This window comes from Phocoena sinus, chromosome 8, assembly GCF_008692025.1.
Source record: "Phocoena sinus isolate mPhoSin1 chromosome 8, mPhoSin1.pri, whole genome shotgun sequence".
Taxonomy (NCBI): Eukaryota; Metazoa; Chordata; class Mammalia; order Artiodactyla; family Phocoenidae; genus Phocoena; species Phocoena sinus.
In genome coordinates this window covers 3,572,850-3,594,771 of record NC_045770.1, presented here as the reverse complement: position 1 = coordinate 3,594,771, position 21,922 = coordinate 3,572,850, and the positions used below count along the sequence as shown (strand labels likewise).

Sequence of the window (21,922 nt, the reverse complement as noted above, 5' to 3'; positions counted from 1 at the left end):
AGAAAGGGGCTGGCTGAAAATATTCAAAATATGTTTAAAGGTTACTTTTAATTGTAAAAGTAAAAATAATGTCCCTTTCCCTCTTTAAAAATGTTTCAGTGCCTGGGACATTCTTTACCCTAAACCGGTCTAAATGATTCCTATAATGCAAGGTCTAGCTTTAAACACTTTCCTCTCTAACATTTACCCCCAAGAATCCTTATGATTTTTTTTTAACTGTGTTTATGGTCTATACTGTGTCATTTGGCCTCACACTGTTCAGTATTTCTGATTCTTATGGATTATCTCTTCTCTTAGGCTGAAAGGACCTTAACATAGAAATGATGCCATAGTAGGTCTGAAGAGCTAGCTCCCAACAAGTACTTAAGTAGACACAGGCATCAAATCTTACACAGACTTTTCAAAAATTATCTGTAAAGAGATCACCATACAAGAACCAAATGAAGTGAGTTTCCTAGAAAGTAAAGGAAGAGGGCTGGGAGTACCTGGGTTAAGGGGCAGCTCCCTGGTTCTGAAGCTCTGAGTTTCTGCTCTGGGTGTGACTTGGGGAGATGTTAAGCAAGTATGTGAGGAGGACAGGATGGCGTTCAGAGATAGCTAACATGAGGGAAGAGACCCTGATCTGAAGGATGCAGAAAAGGCCATCTGTCTCACGGGGTCTTTGCTACTAACAGATCACAAAGCAAGCTCACTATAAAGACCTCGCCAAAAAAACCACTGCAATGTAAACACATTATGTCCTACATCAGACGTGTGACTGCCCTAGCAAATAAGAGTCCCAAGGAAATGCAGAGCTGAATTGAAAGAGAAATTTATGGAGCAAAGGAAGAAACCATAATCCATGTTTCCTGAGAAACTCTGAATCATAACTCTGATAATCTTTTTCTGACGGGGTGAAGGATTTAGAAAAGAGATACCAAAGGGAGACTATATAATTTCTGATCCAGAAGTGCTTTAAGAATACAGATGGAAATGAATTTATATGCTACCATCAAATACACGTGTATCTGAGGCCGGTCAGATGGAAAGTAAGAGAGATTAGACGGAAGTAGTGCACAGGGACTTTCAGGTGAGGGCAATTCTAGTGGCCACTGCTTCGTGAGAAAGCCTGCTCAGTGGGGAGGCCCGTATGCAGTGGTAGGAAGGGCACAGGCTTGCAGGCCAGGATGACTTAAGTGGAATCTCAGATGTGGCCCTTACTAGCTCTATGATTCTGGGAAGCTTATTTAATCTGAGTATTATTTTCCTCACTTATAAAATACATGTCTACCTCAGAGAATTGAACTGCACCTTAGTATATAAAGTACACAGCTGCTTACCTGATATAGTTAGTATTTAATAAATGTCAGTTCCTTTTCTGTTGTAATTGCTCATGACCTTTTAGTGGTGGGCCCGGAGCTTCCCGTAAAATATAACCATCGTCAGAAAGACCATTTAACTATCTGCTACTTAGACATGCCCACCGAGAAAGAGGCCCTTGAACGGACTCCACTCAGAGAACATCTAAGATTCTGGAGTGACCGAAGAGAATGGCAGAGGCAGAAGAGCTCACGGTCATCCGTTCATAATTGCCCTTAAGGAAAACGAATGTTCCCACCTGCGAACACAGCCCTCTCCAATGGTCCCATACACTGTCCATAAACCTTCTCCTGACCTTTCCTGAGAGATGGTTTGTAGAGACCTCTTTTCTAAGAGAACGATTCCATGGCCTGGCACAAGGTCCAGAGCTTGCCATTTAATTTTCTCCTGGACCCACTGCTTGCTGAACAACTTAACCTGACATATTCTTTATTTTTCTTCTTCCTCTCTGTCTGCTTCCTGACTTCATGTACTTTTCTACTCTCCTATACCCATAGATCGCAGAACTTTCTCTTTTTTCCCAACTCTTCTGCCATGCTACTCCAATCCCACGTGCCCTCAACACACACACATGCTCACTCACCCACACTCACTCTTTAAGAAATCCTCACACAGATGCCAGGAATGTGTCTGCTGTCCTTTTGACACAGAGTCTGATGCCATCTTCGGGGCCATGGGGAGGGCAGAGCCACAGGACGTGGCATTCGTGTACTCTGCTGCTAACCTGGCTCGTATTTTTACCGTGGCTTTGCTCTGGGCATCCAGGCAGGGAACCGGGCCAGCTTCTTCTCATTCCTTCACTCTACATCAGGACTCCATAATAATCTCACCCCTCACCTTGGCTGGGACTTCCTGCCCCAAACCTTCTACCGTCAATGGAGCACAGTACATCTCTCCTCTTTCCCTCCAACCCAGTCAACGTCTGAGTACTTGTCCAGTTCCCTAAACCTGATTCTCACGCATGCAGGGATACTGTCAGTTTCTCCTGTTTTCGGACATGAGCAGTGTACACTAGCTGCACTCACTCCTTGGCTTAGACTGCTACCCCCACGCCTCTCCCCTCCCTTAGACTCTAAGTCCAAATAAAGAGTGCTCCTTCTTACATAATCAGACGTTCCCAGCACAGAAGCTGACACACGAGGTCAGGCGCGCGTGTGTGCAAGACTTCCCTTTGACTTAACGATGCCTTTTTTGGGCATCAAACTTCTCTTCAGCTCCCTGCCCCCTCTCTCTCCACACCACCAACAATCAAGGGAGATTTATGGAGCCTGGCTCAAATCAGAACTCTTCCAACCTTGGCTTGGAACGAGGGGTCAGAAGGTTGAATTTACTCTCTCTTCTTTTTCCCTCGCAGGCCAGAGATAGAGAAGGAGGGGGGAGGGGAGGGGAGCGAGGGAGAGAGAGAGAGACTGAGCCTGTGCAGGAGAGAGAACAAGTGAGAGCGCGCATGCTTCTGATCTGGCAGCAGTCCCTGGCGTCCCAGGCAGTTAGTTATGCATACAGGTCTGTTAAGGGAGCAGGGAGAATAAGGAAAGCTGGAAGCAGAAGAAATTAACTTATCTTCTTGGAGATGATAATGCTGGAGGTCGGAAAATGATGACATTTTTAAAAGGAGATGCGCCTAAGTCTAGATGCCATCAGGGATGGCAGTGTGTTCAGGATAACCAGAGAAGTGGCGGTAGCTACCTGGGGCATCAACACCAACTCTCCTTCTCTTTAGAACTTAAAGAAAGAGAATCCAAGAATTCTGCGAAAGGATATGGCTCAAACACAAGTGGTTTCAGGGAGAGAACAAACATGCTGCCTCCCGAGGAGCCGTTAGGGGACAGTCTTGGAGGCCAGCACTGAACCGGCTGCGACCACCCACACCTCTCTGGCGTAGTGAGGACAGGTGGGGCAGGAGGTGCTTCGGCTTTGGGGAGGTGCCACGTTCCAGCATATTTGCTTACCAAAGCAAATAACGCCCAAGAATGTTCACTGCATGAACCTCTTTTTAAAAATAAAAATGCAAGCTGTCCAGGGGACAAGCAACGTGGGCTGACTTCAGGGTGCTGCCGAGTCCTCTGTGTTATATGTGAGTGGGCGCATGTGGAAATGCAGTTTTTGTTTTACAAACTGACTGGCAGTCTCCTTTTGGGGAATGTATACTGCTTTGGGTCAAAGATTTTGGGGCTGGCTTTTATCCTTCCAAATCGTAGGGCAAACATCTGATCCTGAGAGACAGTCACTACAGCTGAACATCAGACAAACCTGGGTTCAGACTGTGCCTGTCGTATACTGATTAGCTCTGTGATCTTGAGCGAGCACGCACAGTTCTTCGTGAGCCTGCGCGTCTCTGAGCTGGGATCACAGTGGGTCCTTCACGCGGCTTTTGAGGCATTCAGTGATATGCTTGTAGTGCTCAGCACAGTGTCTGCACAAAGTAAACGCTCAATAAAAGCTTGTGGCGTGCTAAATCCTGCAGCTGATAAGACTACTGATGTCTACACTCTGAACCCTGAACTAAGCCCTGTCTCTTCCGTGTGTACCATGCACATGGAACTTGCTGGTGTAGACCATGGGCCACGGGCATCAGATCCTCGGAGCCTCTGGAGGGGGCACTGGGATTCCTTCTCCGATGTCCATGACTTCTTGACTGCTATCTTAAGGAAGCTTCAAGAACAATACGAACCCAGCACAAGACAGTTGAGAAGAGGGCCAAGTATATCCTTAAAAGAGCTGGGAGTAATGATTTATAGAGAAAGGTGAAAGGCCTTGAACAGGGAGGAGTGAGACTCTTCATTTAACTCTAGTTTGTAGAGGCTCAGGGCAAGGAGGGTGTCAACAGCTGTGTTCCTATTTCTGTTGCAGCTCATACAAAACAAAATGGACTTAAGGATAAAGTTTTATTAGCTATAAGAACTTTCTGACAGGAAGAAATATGGGGCAAGTCAACAAGTACAAAACATCATCACTTGGAAATACTAGGATGAACAGAGGTTAACAGACCACAGCTACAGAGTTTTCCAGAAGTAACTAGCCACACAATTCTGTTCCCGCACAGTATTCATTTTGGCTTCATTCAAATTCACTATAAACATTCAGAATTTTCTCCCTTTAACAACGAAAAAAGATGCCGCCCAGTTAAAAAAAAAGTGAAAGGAGAAGAAAGTCAAGGGAAATTCAGCCACAAGCCCTCTCCCTGATTTTGTTTATGGCATGAGCTACATTCACCAGACAGCCATCTACCCAGCTAACCAGGTGTGGTTCCAGTGGAACTGTCAGGGTATGGGGACGGAAACGGGAGGAACTTAGCCTGACTCCAAGTTCTTCTCGTGAGGAAAGGTGCGACTTGGTTCCAGCAGCACCAGTAAACCTGGAGAACAGTGCCGCACCCTGTAGAGAACCTGTGCTTGTCTGTGCTGCAGGGAGACCAGTAGTCTGCCGCCTACTGTCAGCCGCGGGGATGCTCTGGCTGTCGCCTTTGCAAGTGAGTCCATGGGTATAAAGTCACCTTGACAGGCCTCACACGCGGTGCTGCTTAGAACAGGGGCTGTGTGCAATCGCAGAGACAGATGCAGTAGGAGCAGGGATGCTGCAGCAGGAGACCGATCTGGGTGGGGCATCCTGAACAGGGGAGAGAATTCGGGGCCACTAGCTGGAGGAATCAGAAACGGAATGCACTCTTTACCCTTCTTTCCTTTTCCTGAAGCGCAAATATGAAGAGCTAACATTTACTGGACATGTTCTATGCACCTAGATACCTACCGATAGACATCACTACTATTCCGAAGCCCAGAGACATTAAAGACAGCAGAGTCGTAGTATACTGAAGTGGATAAGAACTTGGGCTTTGGAATACCTGGGTTTGATTTCTACCCTCACCAAGCATTCATTTTGTGATCACGGATAAGGTCCCCAGTTCTCACCCCTGCTAAACCGTAAAATATGTAAAAGTAGGCATCATGTCTTATACTGACCAGCTCTTAATATTTTTTCAGTGAATAAAGGAATAAGACCAAAACAATCACCCAGCTGGAGAGAGAGAGGAGTATTTTAAGGTAAAGTGGGATGTTTGCCACAATGCAGGCTCACCCATGTCTACGGTCGGGTCAAGTCAGTGCTTACACCAGAGAGCACCGTCTATTTACTTCACACCCCACCCTCCACCTTACTGTCTCCTCCCTATCACGAGGCAATTTATGATCATCGCCCACTGAGGTAATGCAGCCCGGCCTGGAATTCTCACAGCCTGCAATTCCCCCGGATTTAATTCTTGTATTAAAGCTCCCTAGCTACATAAAATACCATTTCTTCAATGACCTTCCTATAATTCCCCAAATACACTTCTCTCTCCTTTCTGGCCCAAGCTCTTTAATATTCTGAGTCATTCAAACGTCAGGTAACCTTCCTACCTTTTTTATATATGAATCTCAATCCTTTTTGAATTTCTCCAGATTCATCTGTACTTTTCTGTTACTACTGAGTAATTTCTTGTGTTCTGAAACCAATTTATCATGTAAATGACTTCAGGAGGTGGGGAGTCAACGACGACACACTAGCTCGTTTAGGATGTTCCCATTTTGGGGGAAGGTGAGCAAAGATAAGCCTAACAAAGGAAGAGAAATGAAGCCTCAATCAGCAACATTCACACGTGACTGAACAAAACATACGAAGACTCTACTTTCCAGTATAAAGGTATTGAGAAGGGAAATATTTATTCTTTTGTCCAATATTTAATGAGCATCTTCTATGTCCCAGGCCCTGTGGAAGCTGCTGGGGACATAAGCCAGTTCTGGCCCTTAAAGAACCACTGGTCTAGGGCAAGGTTTCTCAACCTCTGCACTACTGAGGGTGTAGATACATCCTCTTCAGGGTAGGATAATTCGTTGTTGCTTTGGGGCGGAGAGTGTGCTCTCTTGTGTGCAGGATGTTTAGCAGCATCCCTGGCCTCTAGCCACGTCCTGCCTCCCTTCCCAGTTGTGACAACCAAAAATATTTCCAGATATCGCCAAATACCGTGGGGGAAAACTGATACGCTGGGTGGATCACTAGTTTTGGGAAAGTAGACCATTTCTCCAATATACTGTGTTAAGTATTATTATCAAAACTTTGACTTGAGAAGAAGACTCCTTAGATCCAGGGAAAAATGGGAGAGGATGCCATAAAAAGTTTCACAGAATAAATGACACTGAATGTTGATTTTTAAAAAATATTTAGCAGTAGGCCAGGAAGACAAGAAGACGGGAAGTTTAGGACACAGGGAGAGAGCAGGAAAAGAACGAGTAGAGAAGACAATCAGGCAGAGACAAGAGGATGAAGAGAGGCCTGAAGGAACAGCATCCACAGAGTACTGAGGCCACGGTGGATGGTGTGCATGGGGAGAACTGGAAGTGAGGCTGGGGCCAGATCACGTAAGAAAGGAGTTGGAATTTTACTATAATAAATGAATATATATTTTAAACACGGTGGAGCCCTTTTTCAAACAAAACCTTATCTAGACCCCCAGTCTATTTAACTGATCAAAACGGTCCACTCGGGTTTCCCCGTGGCTTCCAAGTTGGCTTCTGAAGCGCCTCTGTGGAACCCTAGAACTCTGGAAAGCATGTTGGGAAAATCACTCTTGTAGGCAACAGAGCACCCTGATGGATATTAAGTGCAGGATATATGTTCATATTTGCTTTTCAGAAAAAGCAGCCTTGAGGCAGAGCTGAGTATGGAGGAGGGACAAGGGTGAAAGCGGGGCACAGAGACCAGTCAGCATTTTATACGTGGGCTTCACACGGAGACCGGTCTTCAGGCTGCGATACATAGGAAGCAGCACATTGGCTTTGGAGTTTTGCACATCCAGTTTCAAATTCCACTGTGTCATTAACTATGACCTTGGGTATGTTGCCCGACCTTGCCAAGCTCTACTTTCTTATTCTGTGAAATGGGGCTACCTACCTCACTTGGCTGCTGTAAGAAAATATATGCCAACAGAGGTCAGGTGCTGGAAATGATACACACTCAGCAAATATAAACGTGCATCCTCTTCTTTCACTTAGTTTCCTAACGATGAAACCTTACTGAGACCCCCTGATCCTGTGTAACTTTAAGTGTGGAAGGGGCAATTTCACTGCTTGCTGTTAAGGGCTTTCCTACCTGTTGCAGGATAGATACATAATTCTGAAGTTTTTATTTTTATTTTTTGAGTGGCCTATTAGCATGAGCCACATGCTAACAGAAGAGTTCAGGATTTGGCTTCTTCTTACTCTGGGATCTGCCAGGATGTCTCATGCAACAGTGGCCAAAGCTCAAGCACTACTGTGTCTGTCTGGTTCAGAGACAGTGTCTCTGGCCTTCAGTTCAGCAAAGCTTGCATCAGTTTCACGGTTAGGAAGTCAGTAGCTAAAAACTCCATCTATGTACAAATCTTTCAGGAGATTCAAGTGGTGTTAGGATCACAAAGCCTGAATTATAAAATCTAAGTTTTAAATCTAAGTATCTTTCTATTCCTTACCATCCTGTGTCAGTAAGTGCTTCTTCAGTAGTGAATATGTACACCCCTCCCGGAGAAAATTGTCTTTATTTTGAGCACTGACCAGTTTTCTCCTTGTCTTTCTTGTTGCTTATCGTCACAGTGACTGAACACTGTTTGTTAAGAGACACAGCCACTGTAACAAGGTGAAAGGTATAGGGCCCGGGGGTAAAGCTGGGTGGAGAACTGATCCTAGAGGAGGAAGAGTTCAGCTGAAGTATCTGAGATCACAGGTAGTGCCTGTCATTCAGTGGATGATGCCAGAAGTCTTACAGAAGCAGACCCATTCACACTTTAGACAACAAGGTGATACTCTCCAGGCACTCTTCATCCCTGTACCCCTAGAACAGAGATTTTATCTTCTCTTATGGCCCCAGGTCTCCTGTACTCTATACTTTCCCTTTCTAGTGGGGAATTGGGCATCACATCCAAGCCCTGTCCAACCTGAGACTCTAATGTACAGCGGTCCTACCTCTGAATCAGGGTCCCAAAGATGAGACGAAGAACTTTCTGCACGTTCTCCGTACACAGCCATCTCCACTGCTCCATCAGCAGCAAGAGAAGCAGATCCAGGGCCGTGTCAGCCAGCTCTGTCTCTGTTCCTGGGGAATGAAAAGGCATCGAGAGTAACTCAGAAGAGACCCATACTTGAGGAACACATTTCAGTGCACTGGGTCTTCTCCATCTTTATATCAGTCGTCTTAAATTTTTGTAATCTATCTGTTTTCAAGAGATGTTTACTTCATTTCTACCAAGTTCAGTAATAGGCTCTGTATTTCTTTACAATTCTTTTATGTTCCTTAGTCACTTAGTAAGTATTGTTTATCTTTAAAAAGATTTTGCATATAATTATTTTGCCTCCCAACTTCTGTTTCTTTTGTACTTCCCCCAGGAAGCTGAACACATTTTGTTCCAAGGAAGTGCTCACAACTGGTGACTAACAGGAACCGGCAAGGTCCACTCCCTTCCATCCTTGTATTCCACCAGCCTCCACAAAGTAGCAAGGAAATGTTGTGAGCAGATCTGGGATTCACTTTTCTGTAAAAAAAGTTGCTTTGAAAGCATCTCCATTACACAGAGCTGACGGGTTAGGATCCAGGAGACTTCAGTTCCATTTTGAGATAATATGTGGTTGTAGGAAAAACACTATACCTTTGGTAAAATGCTATGACAATTACTCATTTCTTTCCTGTTTCAAAGATTGGAAGGACCACAAATACGCTCATACCCATGCTGAGATGAACTCTCTTAAATAGATGTATTTTATGGATGCAAGCACTGTTCCCTAACCCTGTTCATGGGGTCCCATGTCACTTCTGATTTGCTTCACAGGAAACTGCCCCAGAAATACATACTGTTCCTGAATAAACCTCAGCTATAACCACAGCTACAGCTGTGATTAATGTTATAATTAATCACCAACAATCATTTTATTAGCCTAGGACCAAAGGGTATTCTCTGCACCAGCTTGCCCCAGCATTCCTTGCTTAAGGGTTCTTTAGAACATGAATGATTTCAAATTTGGATAAATCTGCTAGAACTGAACCTTACTTTCTTCTTAATCCCATCCATTATATCTTTTCTTTTTTCTGTGCTGTATTTCAAGGGGGCATGGGAGCTCATGTGTCTGCTTTCTAGTCATTTGCTCAAAATGGGATATTCAGTTCCTTGGAAAATAGCATTCCTTATTCACTCTCTTCAATTCTATCATTTTCTCAGGTTTAGCATTTACCCAGAGCTGCCATCACGTGGTGACAATTAGTCATAGCAGTAAAAAAATAAGCGAAAGCAAACAAGGCACCAGGTCCTCTTGATAAAAGTGGTAAATTATCTACCACGTGAGCATGTTGAGTCTCTCAGGCTGGTAGAAGGGCTCAGGCATAAATTATCCCTTTAGAGATATAACGTTCAAAATTTAAAGACTTGATTTTGGCTAGAATTATATTATTTTACCCATCCCATCTTATTTATAATTTCTTAGAGCTCTCTGATGATTCTGCTGTCGTAACACTTCATTTACTTAACCAGTGAGATGTAAGCTCTGTGAACAGAGATGGGGTTGTAAACTCCATTTTTCACAGAGTTAAGCTGAGGTCCGTAGAGCAGAGGTCAGGTGACTGTGGGCACCTGAGAAACAATGGTGAAATCAGTCCTTTTTCCTTTTCTGAACCCAAGATTTTGTGATCTTTTATTTTCAGCGGGAGCCTTTGTTTTGGGGGATTTGAAAAACTTTCTTCTTATAAAAAGTTCTAGTTCTGCAAACCTACTAATATCCAGGGCTCCCAATTTTTCCTCTGTAGAAAACATCTGCACTGCTGGGAAGTAAACCTGCCCTGCCTCAAATGCTTATGAGGCGAGAGTGGTGTCCTCACCTCCTCCTCTCTGCTCTACCTTGGGTAATTTGGTGGTGTCATTTGCCACAGCAGTAAGTAAACCAGAAGGAACAGATCCAGGGGAAAAGATAAATTCCATTCTGTGAATGCTGTATTTCAGCTGCCCTATAGTACATCTACGTGTAGACTTCTAGTAGGCAGTTGGAAATACACCTCCAGTATTGAGGCATCACCAGCATATGTGTTAGGGCTGAAACCAACCAACAGATGAGATCACCCAGGAATGCAGAGAGTAAGAACAGAGAGCCAAAAATAAAGCTCTGGAAGGCTGAGGAGCCAGCAAAGGGGACTGAGGCAGGGCCACAAGAGGGGCAGAAAGAGAACCAGGGAAGTGGCACCACAGACATCAAGGGAAGAAAATTTCTAAATAAAGGGAGTCGTCCAAAGATATGCCAAAGCATGCCAAAAATAAATAAAGATGGTATTATAACCGTAGATCTGATCTTGCTGGAACTCCCTGTTTACGAGCCACGCTCCTCTGCTCGACTCAGCTCTGGGACTGTGTCGTATTCCTCTCCGTATCCCAGCAGAGTACCTCAAACGTTGGTGTTTAACACCTGGCTTGCTTAGCTGAACAGATGAGAAACTGAAGCAATGAATCCCAACAGTCCCAGGTCCCAGGTGGACTGTACCCTGGCTCCCTTCTCTGTCACTTACCTGGATCACTGTTGCTGAGGTCTTGGGCTGGCACGGCTGCACCTGACACGCAGTCATCCACACATCCCTTGGAGATTTGTTCAGAATCTTTTCCTGGGGCTTCTGCTGGCTGCGTTTCTAGTAACTTTGTCTGCTTTTCAATAAAGGATTCCATCCCAGACATGGAGAGGATCTCTGACTCCTGAAGAAAGAGCCAGTGGCATGTCACATGAAGAATGCAGAAAGCATGAGGCCAACTGCAGCACTTGTGGTTCCTCTGTTCCTTCCCTGCAAGTGTCATAAGTAGAGGACCCACTGACTCTGTGACCACCTAAGTTATTTTTTTTTAACCTAAATTGCAAGGAAAACCATGCCTCTGTAGTCTCACTTGCCACAAAAACTTTGGGTTTTCTTCCAGGAACTGGCTTTCTCATTCTCTCATCCATTATTCCAAGCCCACAGCTCTTGAGAAGCCAACCTGCCAACCCAGAACTAGTAGGAATTCCAAACCACTCTGAGAAAATACTCCTAGAATAAAAATCAGAGACCCAGATGTTGGTTAAGTCCTTTAGGAAGGCACCTAAGTCCTTTCTGATTTTGGAGACTGTCTCAGCTGCCTATAACTGCAGGTTCAACATCCCAGCTATTAAGTCCAAGAATTCTCCAGCGACTTCTTACCACACTGCCTTCCCGGAGACAATAGAGAATCTTCTCGTGTGCCTCAGTTATATTCAGTGCTGGAGCAATTTTACTGGATGAGAACCTCAGTCTGGACCTGGTATAGAAACGAAGAGCAGAAACAGTATGTAATTCATGGTCTTGATCCCCATACAAAAGGGCCGACAGGTATAAATACCTCAAGACAAGAACACCCATACTTATTCTTAGGAGCTTACTATGGTTCAGGGCCAGAGAGGCCTAGCCCTGAAAGCCCCCAAACACTATATACTCTTGCAATTCCTAATATACAGTGCAACACTTGCACTAAGCTATGCCTACCCTGCATTTGTGAAAGGACTTTTGCTAATGTAAAATAAGGACCAGTCTGTCACGGTTGTATTCCCATAGGCTAGAAGAGTGGCTAGCACATACTATGCACTCATTAAAAATTTGTTGAAGATTAAACAGACAAGTGGCACGGACCAAGGTTGTCCTTGTTGTTCACACCTTTTTGCACATCCACTATTCCCCTTGTGTTCCAAATAAAACCAGCGAAAGAACCACAAGTGCTAACCTCAATGTTTCAAGGAACAGTGTTCTTATAAGCATAGGCACCATGGTTACCCTTCAAATATGGGCCCAGTAAAAACAAAAGGCTAAGAATTGTGAGTGTTATTGCCAGCCCACGAAACATGACACATGACAGACAGACAGACACACACACATTCTACAACCCCCCACCCCCCATTCTCTCTCTCCCTTCGTAATGGCCCAGATACAGATACGAAGTGTCCAGGAAGGAAGGTGTGGTGCCCTTCCCCTCCACGTGCCGGCTCTGAGTGCTGCCAGAGAGCACCTGGGACCCTAGTGCAGGAGGAAGCAGCAATGGCCATGGACTGAAATCGGCCCTGTAGTGTCCACTCTAGCCCATTTCTGTTTACCGCTAGTGCACTCAACTTCTGAGCCAAGATTTCCAGAAACGAAGACAAACAGAGATCAGCCATAAGCCTTAATCCTTAAAGGGAAAGACACATCTCAATTCTCCAGGGAATAAAAAAGGAGAATATCCATATTCCAGAATTTTCCTTCTAATCAAAATTCCCTGGTCAGTTGGGGCCCTGGGTTCTCATGGCAAGACAAGCATTCAGCAAGTGTGCCTGTGCAGGACCTCAGGCTCAGGCTGTGGTCTGGCTTTGTATAAAAATTGGTAGGTATGACCCATCTCCTCTCTTCTAGGGCCTAAGTGTGGGAATGGGCTTTGGCTGAAAACTGGGGATCAACCTGAGAACTGGGAATGGTTTCTCACTTGGTAGCCTTCTTGCCTTCTGGCTGGGGCTTGCTTTCTGTCTCGGCCTCACTCAGCTCCTCTGTGGGGCTCTGGGGCTCAGAGCGAGGAAATGCTGTCTTCAAGGTGTCCACGATAGCGCTCACCACCACCTGCAGGAGTCAGAGATGCAGGGTCAGACAGAAACCACAAAGGTGCTTTCTGCACCCAGGACAAGTAGACGGCTGGCCTATCTAGCAGAGCCTTATCTATCCACACAGACACTAGCTAATGACTTAGTGGAAACTCTCTCCCCTTTTCTCTCTGGCCATAAAAATCTTCTTCCTCACAGTTAAGACAAACAATGTCATGGGAAAAGAAGCCAAAACAATGGGATAAATAATAATCTGGAAGTTCTACAGGCTGGTGAAATACTTTTCATTTTCAATTTTTTTCTTTTCATACAGAAGAATTTTTTTTTTTTTTTTGCCACGTTGGGTCTTTGTTGCTGCGCGTGGGCTTTCTCTAGTTGCGGCGAGCAGGGGCTACTCTTCGTTGTGGTGCACGGGCTTCTCATTGTGGTGGCTTCTCTTGTCACGGAGTACGGGCTCTAGGCGTGCAGGCTTCAGCAGTTGCAGCACGAGGGTTCAGTAGTTGTGGCTCGCGGGCTCTAGAGCGGAGGCTCAGTAGTTGTGGCACACGGGATTAGTTGCTCCCCGGCATGTGGGATCTTCCCAGACCAGGGCTGGAACCTGTGTCCCCTGCAATGGCAGGTGGATTCTCAACCACTGACCCACCAGGGAAGTCCTCATACAGAAGAATGATTTTTCATTTCCAAACTGATAATACTTTCACCAAGATGTGACTAAGTGGAAGGAATGCAGACAGGAATATACGGAGAAAAGAAAGAGTGATAAAGATTAAGAAATACCCTCTAGAAACATATGTGATATAAAAATGCTCAGAGCAATTCACACAGAGTAAAAAGTCTGGTTTTTCAATTAATTTGAACAATTCCTCTTCTTTAACTAGAGAAAGAATAACAAAAATCACTCAGGTTAAAGTTAAGGAATCTGGAATTGATATAAACTTCTCTACTCATAAGGACGAAATGAAACAATCCTCACTGAAGAGTAAGAATTATTTCTATTTCTCAGAATGGGAAAATGACATACAGACATTTGCTAAAAAGAAAAAAGAACAAACAAATGAAACCCTAAAATATCCAAATGGAAGGAGACGTTTACTTTTCCTTTGGTGCCTCTGGCTCATTAATGAACACTGCTGGCTCAGAGCAGCGCAGCACCTGCTTGACCTTCTTCTGTGCTAGTCCTCCACGAGCACAGCCAGCACAGCCGAGGCAAGGCTGAAATGGTCAAGCAGGACCACAGTAAAGACCGGGGGACAGCAACCCAGGGAAAGAACAGAGAGAACCGCATGAATGCGGATAACGTAGCTGAGAAAATACAACTCGCTCTCTCGGCTCACAGGACGAGTCTGTGGTGAGGGTGCATACCTGTCTTGTTCACTCCTGTATCATCAGCAATGCATACAGTACATGGCTTTAAGTAGGCATGCAGGGGGCAGATGTTGAAAAAATCAATGAAGGAACACGTCAGCATGGATGAACACACCTGCAGGGAACTCTGGGGATTTTACCTCGTCTATCCCTTTCTGATTTGCAGTTTTTTCCTCACAGCAGTGAATGTCTCCTAACTCCCACCACGTGAAGTTCCACTGTGTCACTTTATCCCCTGAAGTCTAGATGAGAAGAGGGAGAGGCCTCTTCTGCCACAAAAGTCAGTGTTTTCTAACCTCTTAAAACATATGCATTTTTTGATAAGCAGAAACCTCAGCCTTCTGCCCTGGAGGTGCTAAAATCAGTTGGCAACCTCTGCTCACAGGCTCCAGTGTGGTGCTCAAATGTCCTTCTCCTACCGTCTCCAAAGGTTCTGAGTTACCATCTTGAAGAAGGTACAGTTCTCTCACACACTGTTCTCCAGCAGAGAATCACTACACAAACCTAAGTCCAGCTCGGTGTCCTGTCTTAGGGCTCTTTCCTGAGTGACCGACCCTGGGAATGACCTCCGTCTCTGGGAGAGACCTTGCTGCCCCACCTATCTGTGGAGATGCAGAAGCACCCTTACATCCCTCCCCTGGAATCGCAACGCCATGACATCCCTGGGAGACGTGCGTACACCGACTGTGGCGGGGTATCGTATCCTCATTAGCTGTTCACTGTCGTCCGGCAAGTAGACGACCTAACCAATATTGGCAACAGGTCTTGAAAATCCCAGTGCGTGTTCCACTTACTGTTGGGTGCTGCGTCTCCCACCCCCACCTCCACACTGATGAGAAACTAGGGCTGAGCACGGCGGCCCCGCTCGTACCTTGTCTATTCTGGAGACCATGAACGGTTTCTTGACAAAGGCAATACGAGCATCTGTGTTCAGAGCAAGGAACTCCTGCATCTCCTCACTGTTAGCGATCTCAGGAATGGCACAGAGTTGCTGCAAGAGACACAAGAAGGACTTCAAAGAGAAATTCTGGTCCCCAGCTCTCTCCACCTTGGCTTGGGTGTCTGCCTCGTGGCTAGAACGAGAGCAGAGGGTGCTGACCTTCAGGAATGATTCCAAGAGGCTCTTGCGGGCTTCCACTCTGTCACTATCCATGTTTCCAAATGGAAGATCTGGAAAGAGCTTCTTAGGACCCTTCACATCTTAAAAAAAACGTGAAGTTAATTCATTAACATTCACTACGAGCCATTCCATATAAAAAGCGTCCTGTAGGTAAAGGAAATAGAACTGTTGAATGCAGTTCCGGGGGATTTGTGTTCCCTCACCTGCCGGCTGGAGCTGAGAGGCGGCCCGAGGCTGGCGAGGGGGCTGGGTCCCAAGGCCTGGGGCTCATCCCTTCAGAGTCCCTCCCCTGGGTCCTCCCCTCCTTCGGATTTTTTTTTACTTCAGGAGTTCCAAATATACCCCAGGGATATAATACAGACAACCTACTTTCCTTATTAATGATAATATTAAGGTATAAGAGGCCAAACACTATAGTGGTTATGAATAAGGGCCCGGAAGTTTAAATTTTGGCTCCAAGCCCTACTATAATAATGACCTTAGGCAACTTGCTTAATCTTTCTTTGTTTCTTTTCTGTAAAATGGGGATAATGATAGTATCTATCTTATAGACTGTTATGAGAACTAAAAGAGCTAATAAGTATAAAGTGCTTAGTAGAGAACTGGGCATATATTTTCGGTATCAATTATTGTTATTAAGAAAGAAAATGTGCAACTGAAATACACAATTTATGCCAAAACTTATTAAAATGTTTGAGTGATCGCTGGCATTTTTTTAAAAAACAAAGCAGCTGCTTACTAGCTTATTTTTCAAGTAAAACTTTATGTTTTCTTACCGTTCCTGTGCCTCACAAGTACCAAACAGCACACCAAAAAGCCTGTTGTTAAAGGAAAGCTGGCAAGGATTTCTAGATGACATTTTAGTATCTAAGAGCAATCGACCTATGAATTTGGAACAGTTAACACCTCACACTACCTCACAGGCACAGGTGGACTGTGGAAGTTTCCTTCCTAAGCTTAAACTAGATGGGGCCCCAGAACAAAGCATTCGGTGGCAAAGAAGCACCTCGGAAAGAATGTCATTAGCACCGTCCAGCACTAAAACCCAAAATACCCAAAAGCAAACTGGGGGAGCACAGGATCCCTGAGGCTGCAGTCTCCCCCTCCACCCTCCCCACAAACCAACAGGCCTCCAGCCTCTCAGATCAGGGTGGCTCGATGTGAACAGCAAGCAGGCATTCTGGGGCTGGGGTAACTCCTGACTTTTGATGAACTTTCGTAGATCGGGTTTCTCCTCCAGACGGGTCTGCAGATTCAGGAACTCACGGTAACGGCGGTTCACGGTGTGGTAGGCCAGCTGCTGCAGGCCACTGCTGCTCTCGCAGTCAAGGGCGGTCTCATACTGTCGGGTGAACAAATTTGTTTACTGTATCAGCTTACTGGCCACACAATAAGAGTAGCGTAGGTGTAAAGGGAGCAAGATGCTCCTATTCTGTTCCTGAACGTATTAGGTCTGACCGTTGCTCTAAGTTGTAATGAGTAACTCCAACTGAGTGAATTACGGAACGAGATGCATTTCCCAACAGACGTGGCCTAGGAAGTGAAAAATGAGTTTTACTGCCCTCCACTCCTTCTTCCATCTCAAAGCTCTCCCTGCAAACACTCTCTTTACTTATAACTATTTTCAAATCCCAAAGACACAGGATAAAAAAGAAGGTACAACACTGATAAAAATGACACTGCCTCTTTCATCCCTAATTATGGGGTTGGATGGTATAAGGGGATAACCATCTTGTCATTACACGCAAGCACTGATTATCTATATTAGTTGGGGGAAGAACAAACAATCCCAAACAGCCGATGAACAAAAATCATTTGTTTGCCTGGAATGCATTAAAGGAACATGTGTTTTTGTTTTGCTTTGGGCAAATTAATTATCATTCTTGGGAGTGACGCTGAGTTTTTCTTCCCGAGCACAGGTCATCTGTATGATGAGAAGTCATGTGGAGACTAGAGATGTTTTAAGGGGTCAGAGTCTGCTGTCTTCATAGGCTTGGAGAGCTGGTATGTGGGAAATGACAACAGTGCTGAAAGTTCCCCCAGAGCGAGCACCCCGAACAGCATGAAAGCTGCAACTTCATACCTACAGGGGGAGACTTTTTGACAGAGTAGTTAAGATATGATAAATTCTGTGCAAGAACAATATATGTGCTTGTTCTCATTAAGAGTAGGTTACTGTTATTGTTTGGTTAAGGTATTATACTGTGGCAAGTGATGGAAGAAACGATCTCCTTGTTGGTGGGACTTGAGGCTGGTGTTTAAAATTTTTCTAGAGGCAGAGAGAGGTATTCCTTATGAGCTGAAATGAGCAAAGTAGTCCCTGAGACCAGTGCTGAGAAGAAAGGGTCTAGGTAAGACATGCAGGTGGAATTCAGGTTAGAGCTCTCAGACTTGGAGCACCTGGGAGTTACGACGCTCTCTGTGGAACAGTCTGCTCCTTGAGGGACACTATTTGATACTGACACGGTCCCAAGCTTGGCTGCACCTCAAAATCACTTGGGCTACAAACTCTGCTGTCAGAATACGGATTCTGATAGGCGCTGATGGATTCTGAATGAGAATTTCCCAAGAATGGGCCCCAAGATTCGTATTTTTTAAAAATATAACTCTCCAGTTGACTTGGAGGCAGCTTATCCCCAAACCAGCTTTAGGGAGCTGCTGCTCTAATCAAACCAGCCACCCGATCCATGAACCCCCTTCATATCATTTCTGCCAAGCAGTTCCTACTACTGCTCTTAAACATCTCTAGGAATGAAGAACTTGCTACCTTTCGATGTATATATAGGTAAATAACCTTCCTTCCTAAAACAAAAAGTATGAAAGATACCAGTACTTAAAAAAAGAAAGAAATTAGCAGGGAAGAAGTTTGAAAAGAATCTCTGGACAAGACTGTATCCATTGGGAACCACTGAAAAATATGACTCTCAGTATACCAAGATTCTAGGATTGTTTGTGAGGGTATCAGATAGAGGCCTACTCTGCTTCACAAGTGAGCTTCAGACCATTCACATATAGATGCTGGCTGAATTAACCATAGCAAACTAAGTAAGAGTAGCCTCTCCCTCTCAAAACACTGACTCTGCTTTCCGACTCATTCCCAGACCAGAGTGGATGACCACAGTTCTAACCCTGTTACCTTCACCGTGTAGAGCGTGTATGGGTGGAATCCGGTGCCACTGTGCTCTCGAGCAGTAATGGTGCCGGTAATACGAAGGTTCTGGATGATAACGGGGCCATCTGGACTGCTCAGGGGCTCAAAGCTGAAGGTGGCTGAGCTGAAGGGACCAGGTGGAGAGGAGGAGAGCAGTACCTGTGGGAGACTAGGATCTAGGGAGCTCACACCATTGGTGAGATCTTTCTCTAAGCATGAGGGTCGTGGGGGACACATCCTTTCTGGACTGGCCAGCAAAGCTGTAAGAGAGGTGACATCTCCCTGCTCTACGTCCTTGTCTGCTGTGTCAATCTGGATCTCTGGGCAGGAATTCAGCATGGAGACAAGCAGGCCGGTCTCTGTTTCTGTTCCTGGGCCCTCCTCAGCTTCTGCCCCTTCAATTCCTTCAGATCCCTCTTCATCCTTAGACTCCAGAGCCTGGGAACCCCCTAGGGCACACAGGGAGTCCTGCATCCTGGCAGAGAGGAAGGTGCCTGGGTTCACGAGCACGATGGTTTCTTTGCCCAGTTCAGACAACGGAGACTCCAGCTCTGCATCTTCGGACAAGAACAGAGGCTGCAGGAAGTGAGAAGAGTTGTCTCCTACTTCTCTCTCTTCTAGCACTCCCCCCAAATCTCCCTCCAGTGCTTCACGGCCTTCTTCGACTTCTGGGGAGGGGTGTGAAGGCTCACTATAGTTTAGGAGCACTGGGGCTGGAGAAGGGGCTCTCGCATCTGCTAGACTCTGGACCTCCACAATCAGTGGCAGAGATGTGGGCACTGAGGGCTGTTCCAGGGCACTGGCTGGGCAGAGTGGTTTACCCACTCCTGCTGGGCCAGTTCTGGCCTTGGAAAAGATGCCCACTAGCACAAGGTGGATCCAGTCCGGATCTGAGAGCTTGCTGATCAGTGGTAACATGACATTGCAAGTAATGAGTTCCACCACTACATGGCGGCCGGTCCGGGTCTCCAAGTGGGGCTTTGGCACTAGGCCTTGAAGCAACACGTTCACAATGCCACGTGTGTAGGCGACCTCAGCCCTGGGACTCTGTACTGCGGGATGTGGGGCGGTGGCCTGGCAGTAAGCCTCCCAGAGCTGGGAGGGCTCATCTGTGCCACTCTGCTTCCCCGTCGTGGTCTCCTTTGCCTGAAGATAGCTCTGCAAGTGACACCCACAGAGAGTGAGAACCCTCTGGGCAAGAGCATGGCTGTCCGCCCTGGCCATTCTCCTCCGGAGCTCCTGGACCAACCCTCGCATGGCTGCCTCCATTTCCTCCTCGAAGGCGGGCTCCTGGCTCACCGTGCGATACCAGGACGACACGAAGTCCCGCATGACCATCCGGATGGTGCGGTCGATCTCCTGCTCCAGCTGCCTCTCGGCCTCGGGGTTTGGGGGGCAGTCAGCCATGGGGATGAAGCGCTCCAGGTGCAGCCGACCCGAAGGCCCCACGATGGCGTCGGCGCCCAGCCATCCTCCCAGCACCAGCAGCAGCGCAGACAGAAGGCACAGGAGCCACACGTTGACCAGGAGGTGGATGACCAGAAGCCAGCCGAGCACGGCCCCCAGGGCCACCAGCTTCCGGCTACTCATCAGGTGACTGAGGCTGGGCCCGGCCGGGGGCTCCTGCGCCGCGGTCGCGGTCTCTGCCTTCATGGCGGGCGGGAGGGGGCTCCCCGGACCAGCTGCCCCCTCCTCCATGTCAGAGCCGGCGATGGGGCGCCTACTGCGGCGCGGACACGAGAGCCGGGCGGCGGGCCCCGACGTCCTACAGGCAGGGCCCGGCGACAGGCGTGGCTCAGCGGCTCGGCCTCTCCGCAGCCCCCTCCGGCCGGGGCGCGGCCCTCGAGGAAAACCCTTCGGCCTTCATGGTGCCAGGGAGGCGGCCCGCGGCCTCAGAGGGTGGGCAGGGCCGTGGGCCCACAGAACACTCACGGACGCCGAGGACCGGGGCGCCCGGGAACGGCTCGCGCTGCGCCCCGCCCCGCTGAGTCCCACCTGCAGTGAACTTAGCGGCGTCTCCTCCGCGGCCTCACAGGGTCCCTCGCCGTGCTGGAACCGCCGGGCACCTGCGCTCCGCAGCCCGTCTCCTGTCTAAGCGGCCGCCTGGTCCGGCACCGGCGACCACTTCCGGGTCGGCGGGAGCGAGGCATGTCGGGAGAGCGCCGCGCGCCCCGCGGCCCGGCGCGGCCCGGCGCGGCCCGGCTCCCCCTGGTGGTGAGGAGCCTCCGTGACCGCACAGCGCGAGCCAGCCAAGCGTGCGCCCACTTCCCAGAGATGGGGACCTGCGAGCAGGCTTGCAGGTAAGGACCCTCCGAGACTCACTTCCCGCTCCAGGGATTAAATGAAGTTTGCAAACACCGGGTACCGTTTAAGCAAACTCAGTAGTCCAATTACTTTAATCTCATTCGGGCATATTTTAGTTGGCCTGGTGATACATTTTAACATTCACCCCCCACTCCCCAGCGCCCCTCTCCCAACTCCCAGCTCAGCTCAGCGAACTTGTGCTCAGGAATTGCTGAATACAAGGCATAAAACATTAACACAGAGATAGATTTATTCCTAAAATTTCATAATACCGTATAATAAAATCTTTTTTTGTGATTTGGGGTTATTTGCTGGTGGCATTGCCCGAGCAATTAAATCTTTTGAGCATCTGCTAGGTTCAATCCCTGTGATAGGTAGTGTGGAGGAGTAAAAGCGGTCCTTGTCCTCAAGGACCTTGCAGATAATTGCGGAGACGAGTTCTTGGGTCATGAGTGCATATTTAATAATGCACGTCAGTATGGGATATGGTCAAATGCAAATTATTATATGTATGAGGGGAAGGAAAGGTCACTGTGGGTTGTAGTGGTTAAGGGAGACCTCAAAGAGAAGGGAGCCTTTCTGCTGCCTTTCTATTCCCCTCCATCTCTTCTTCCCTTTTCCTCCCCAAATATATAGGAAAAGAAAGCAGAGATAGAGATGTATGTTCAGACAGTCTTCTGATAGATTTGCTTGGGAATGTGCTCTGTTTGATTGGTTTTGGGTTTTTTGCCTTCAGTTGTCCACACAGACGGAATTACCTGTAGGAAAATTAAGTATTCGACAGTAGCACTGACCAGGTGTAAGAGTGTTGGTGCCAGTTTCATGTGAAGCCGGCTTCCTTCTGCGTTTTGGCCCCCGGGAGCTCTGTGTGCATGTGGCTTTCCTTTTTATTTTGGCACGGGACGTGTATCATTTGTACAGGGCTGTTCATGGTTGTCTTCAGCACTCTCTGTGCTGTTAGCAGCTTTTCATCATGATGGCCTTAGTCCCCACATATTTAGAGGAATCTTCAGGCAA

The 21,922-nt window shown here is 47.0% G+C and overlaps 1 protein-coding gene across 15 annotated transcripts in view; it reads right to left on the bottom strand.

Annotated features, from left to right (window-relative positions):
- Positions 1-20,724, bottom strand: part of SNX19 (sorting nexin 19) — a 44,916-nt gene extending 24,192 nt beyond the window's left edge. For 4 of the 15 annotated variants that reach the window (XR_004351008.1, XM_032639485.1, XM_032639484.1 and 1 more), the window contains exons 1-8: positions 18,587-20,695; positions 16,573-16,792; positions 15,430-15,530; positions 15,202-15,321; positions 12,854-12,984; positions 11,566-11,662; positions 10,909-11,089; positions 8,331-8,460 (exon numbers count right to left, since the gene is read on the bottom strand). Coding sequence is in view for 9 of the 15 variants with exons in the window: in XM_032639485.1 (XP_032495376.1) it covers positions 8,331-8,460; positions 10,909-11,089; positions 11,566-11,662; positions 12,854-12,984; positions 15,202-15,321; positions 15,430-15,530; positions 16,573-16,792; positions 18,587-20,299 (2,693 nt within the window). In the remaining 6 variants the exon portion in view is untranslated. Of the gene's footprint in view, positions 1-4,230; positions 4,997-5,753; positions 5,948-8,330; positions 8,461-10,908; positions 11,090-11,565; positions 11,663-12,853; positions 12,985-15,201; positions 15,322-15,429; positions 15,531-16,572; positions 16,793-18,586 lie in introns of those variants that run through there. The other 11 variants (XR_004351010.1, XR_004351013.1, XR_004351011.1 and 8 more) reach the window with 10 other exon arrangements.
- Positions 20,725-21,922: the final 1,198 nt, after the last annotated feature.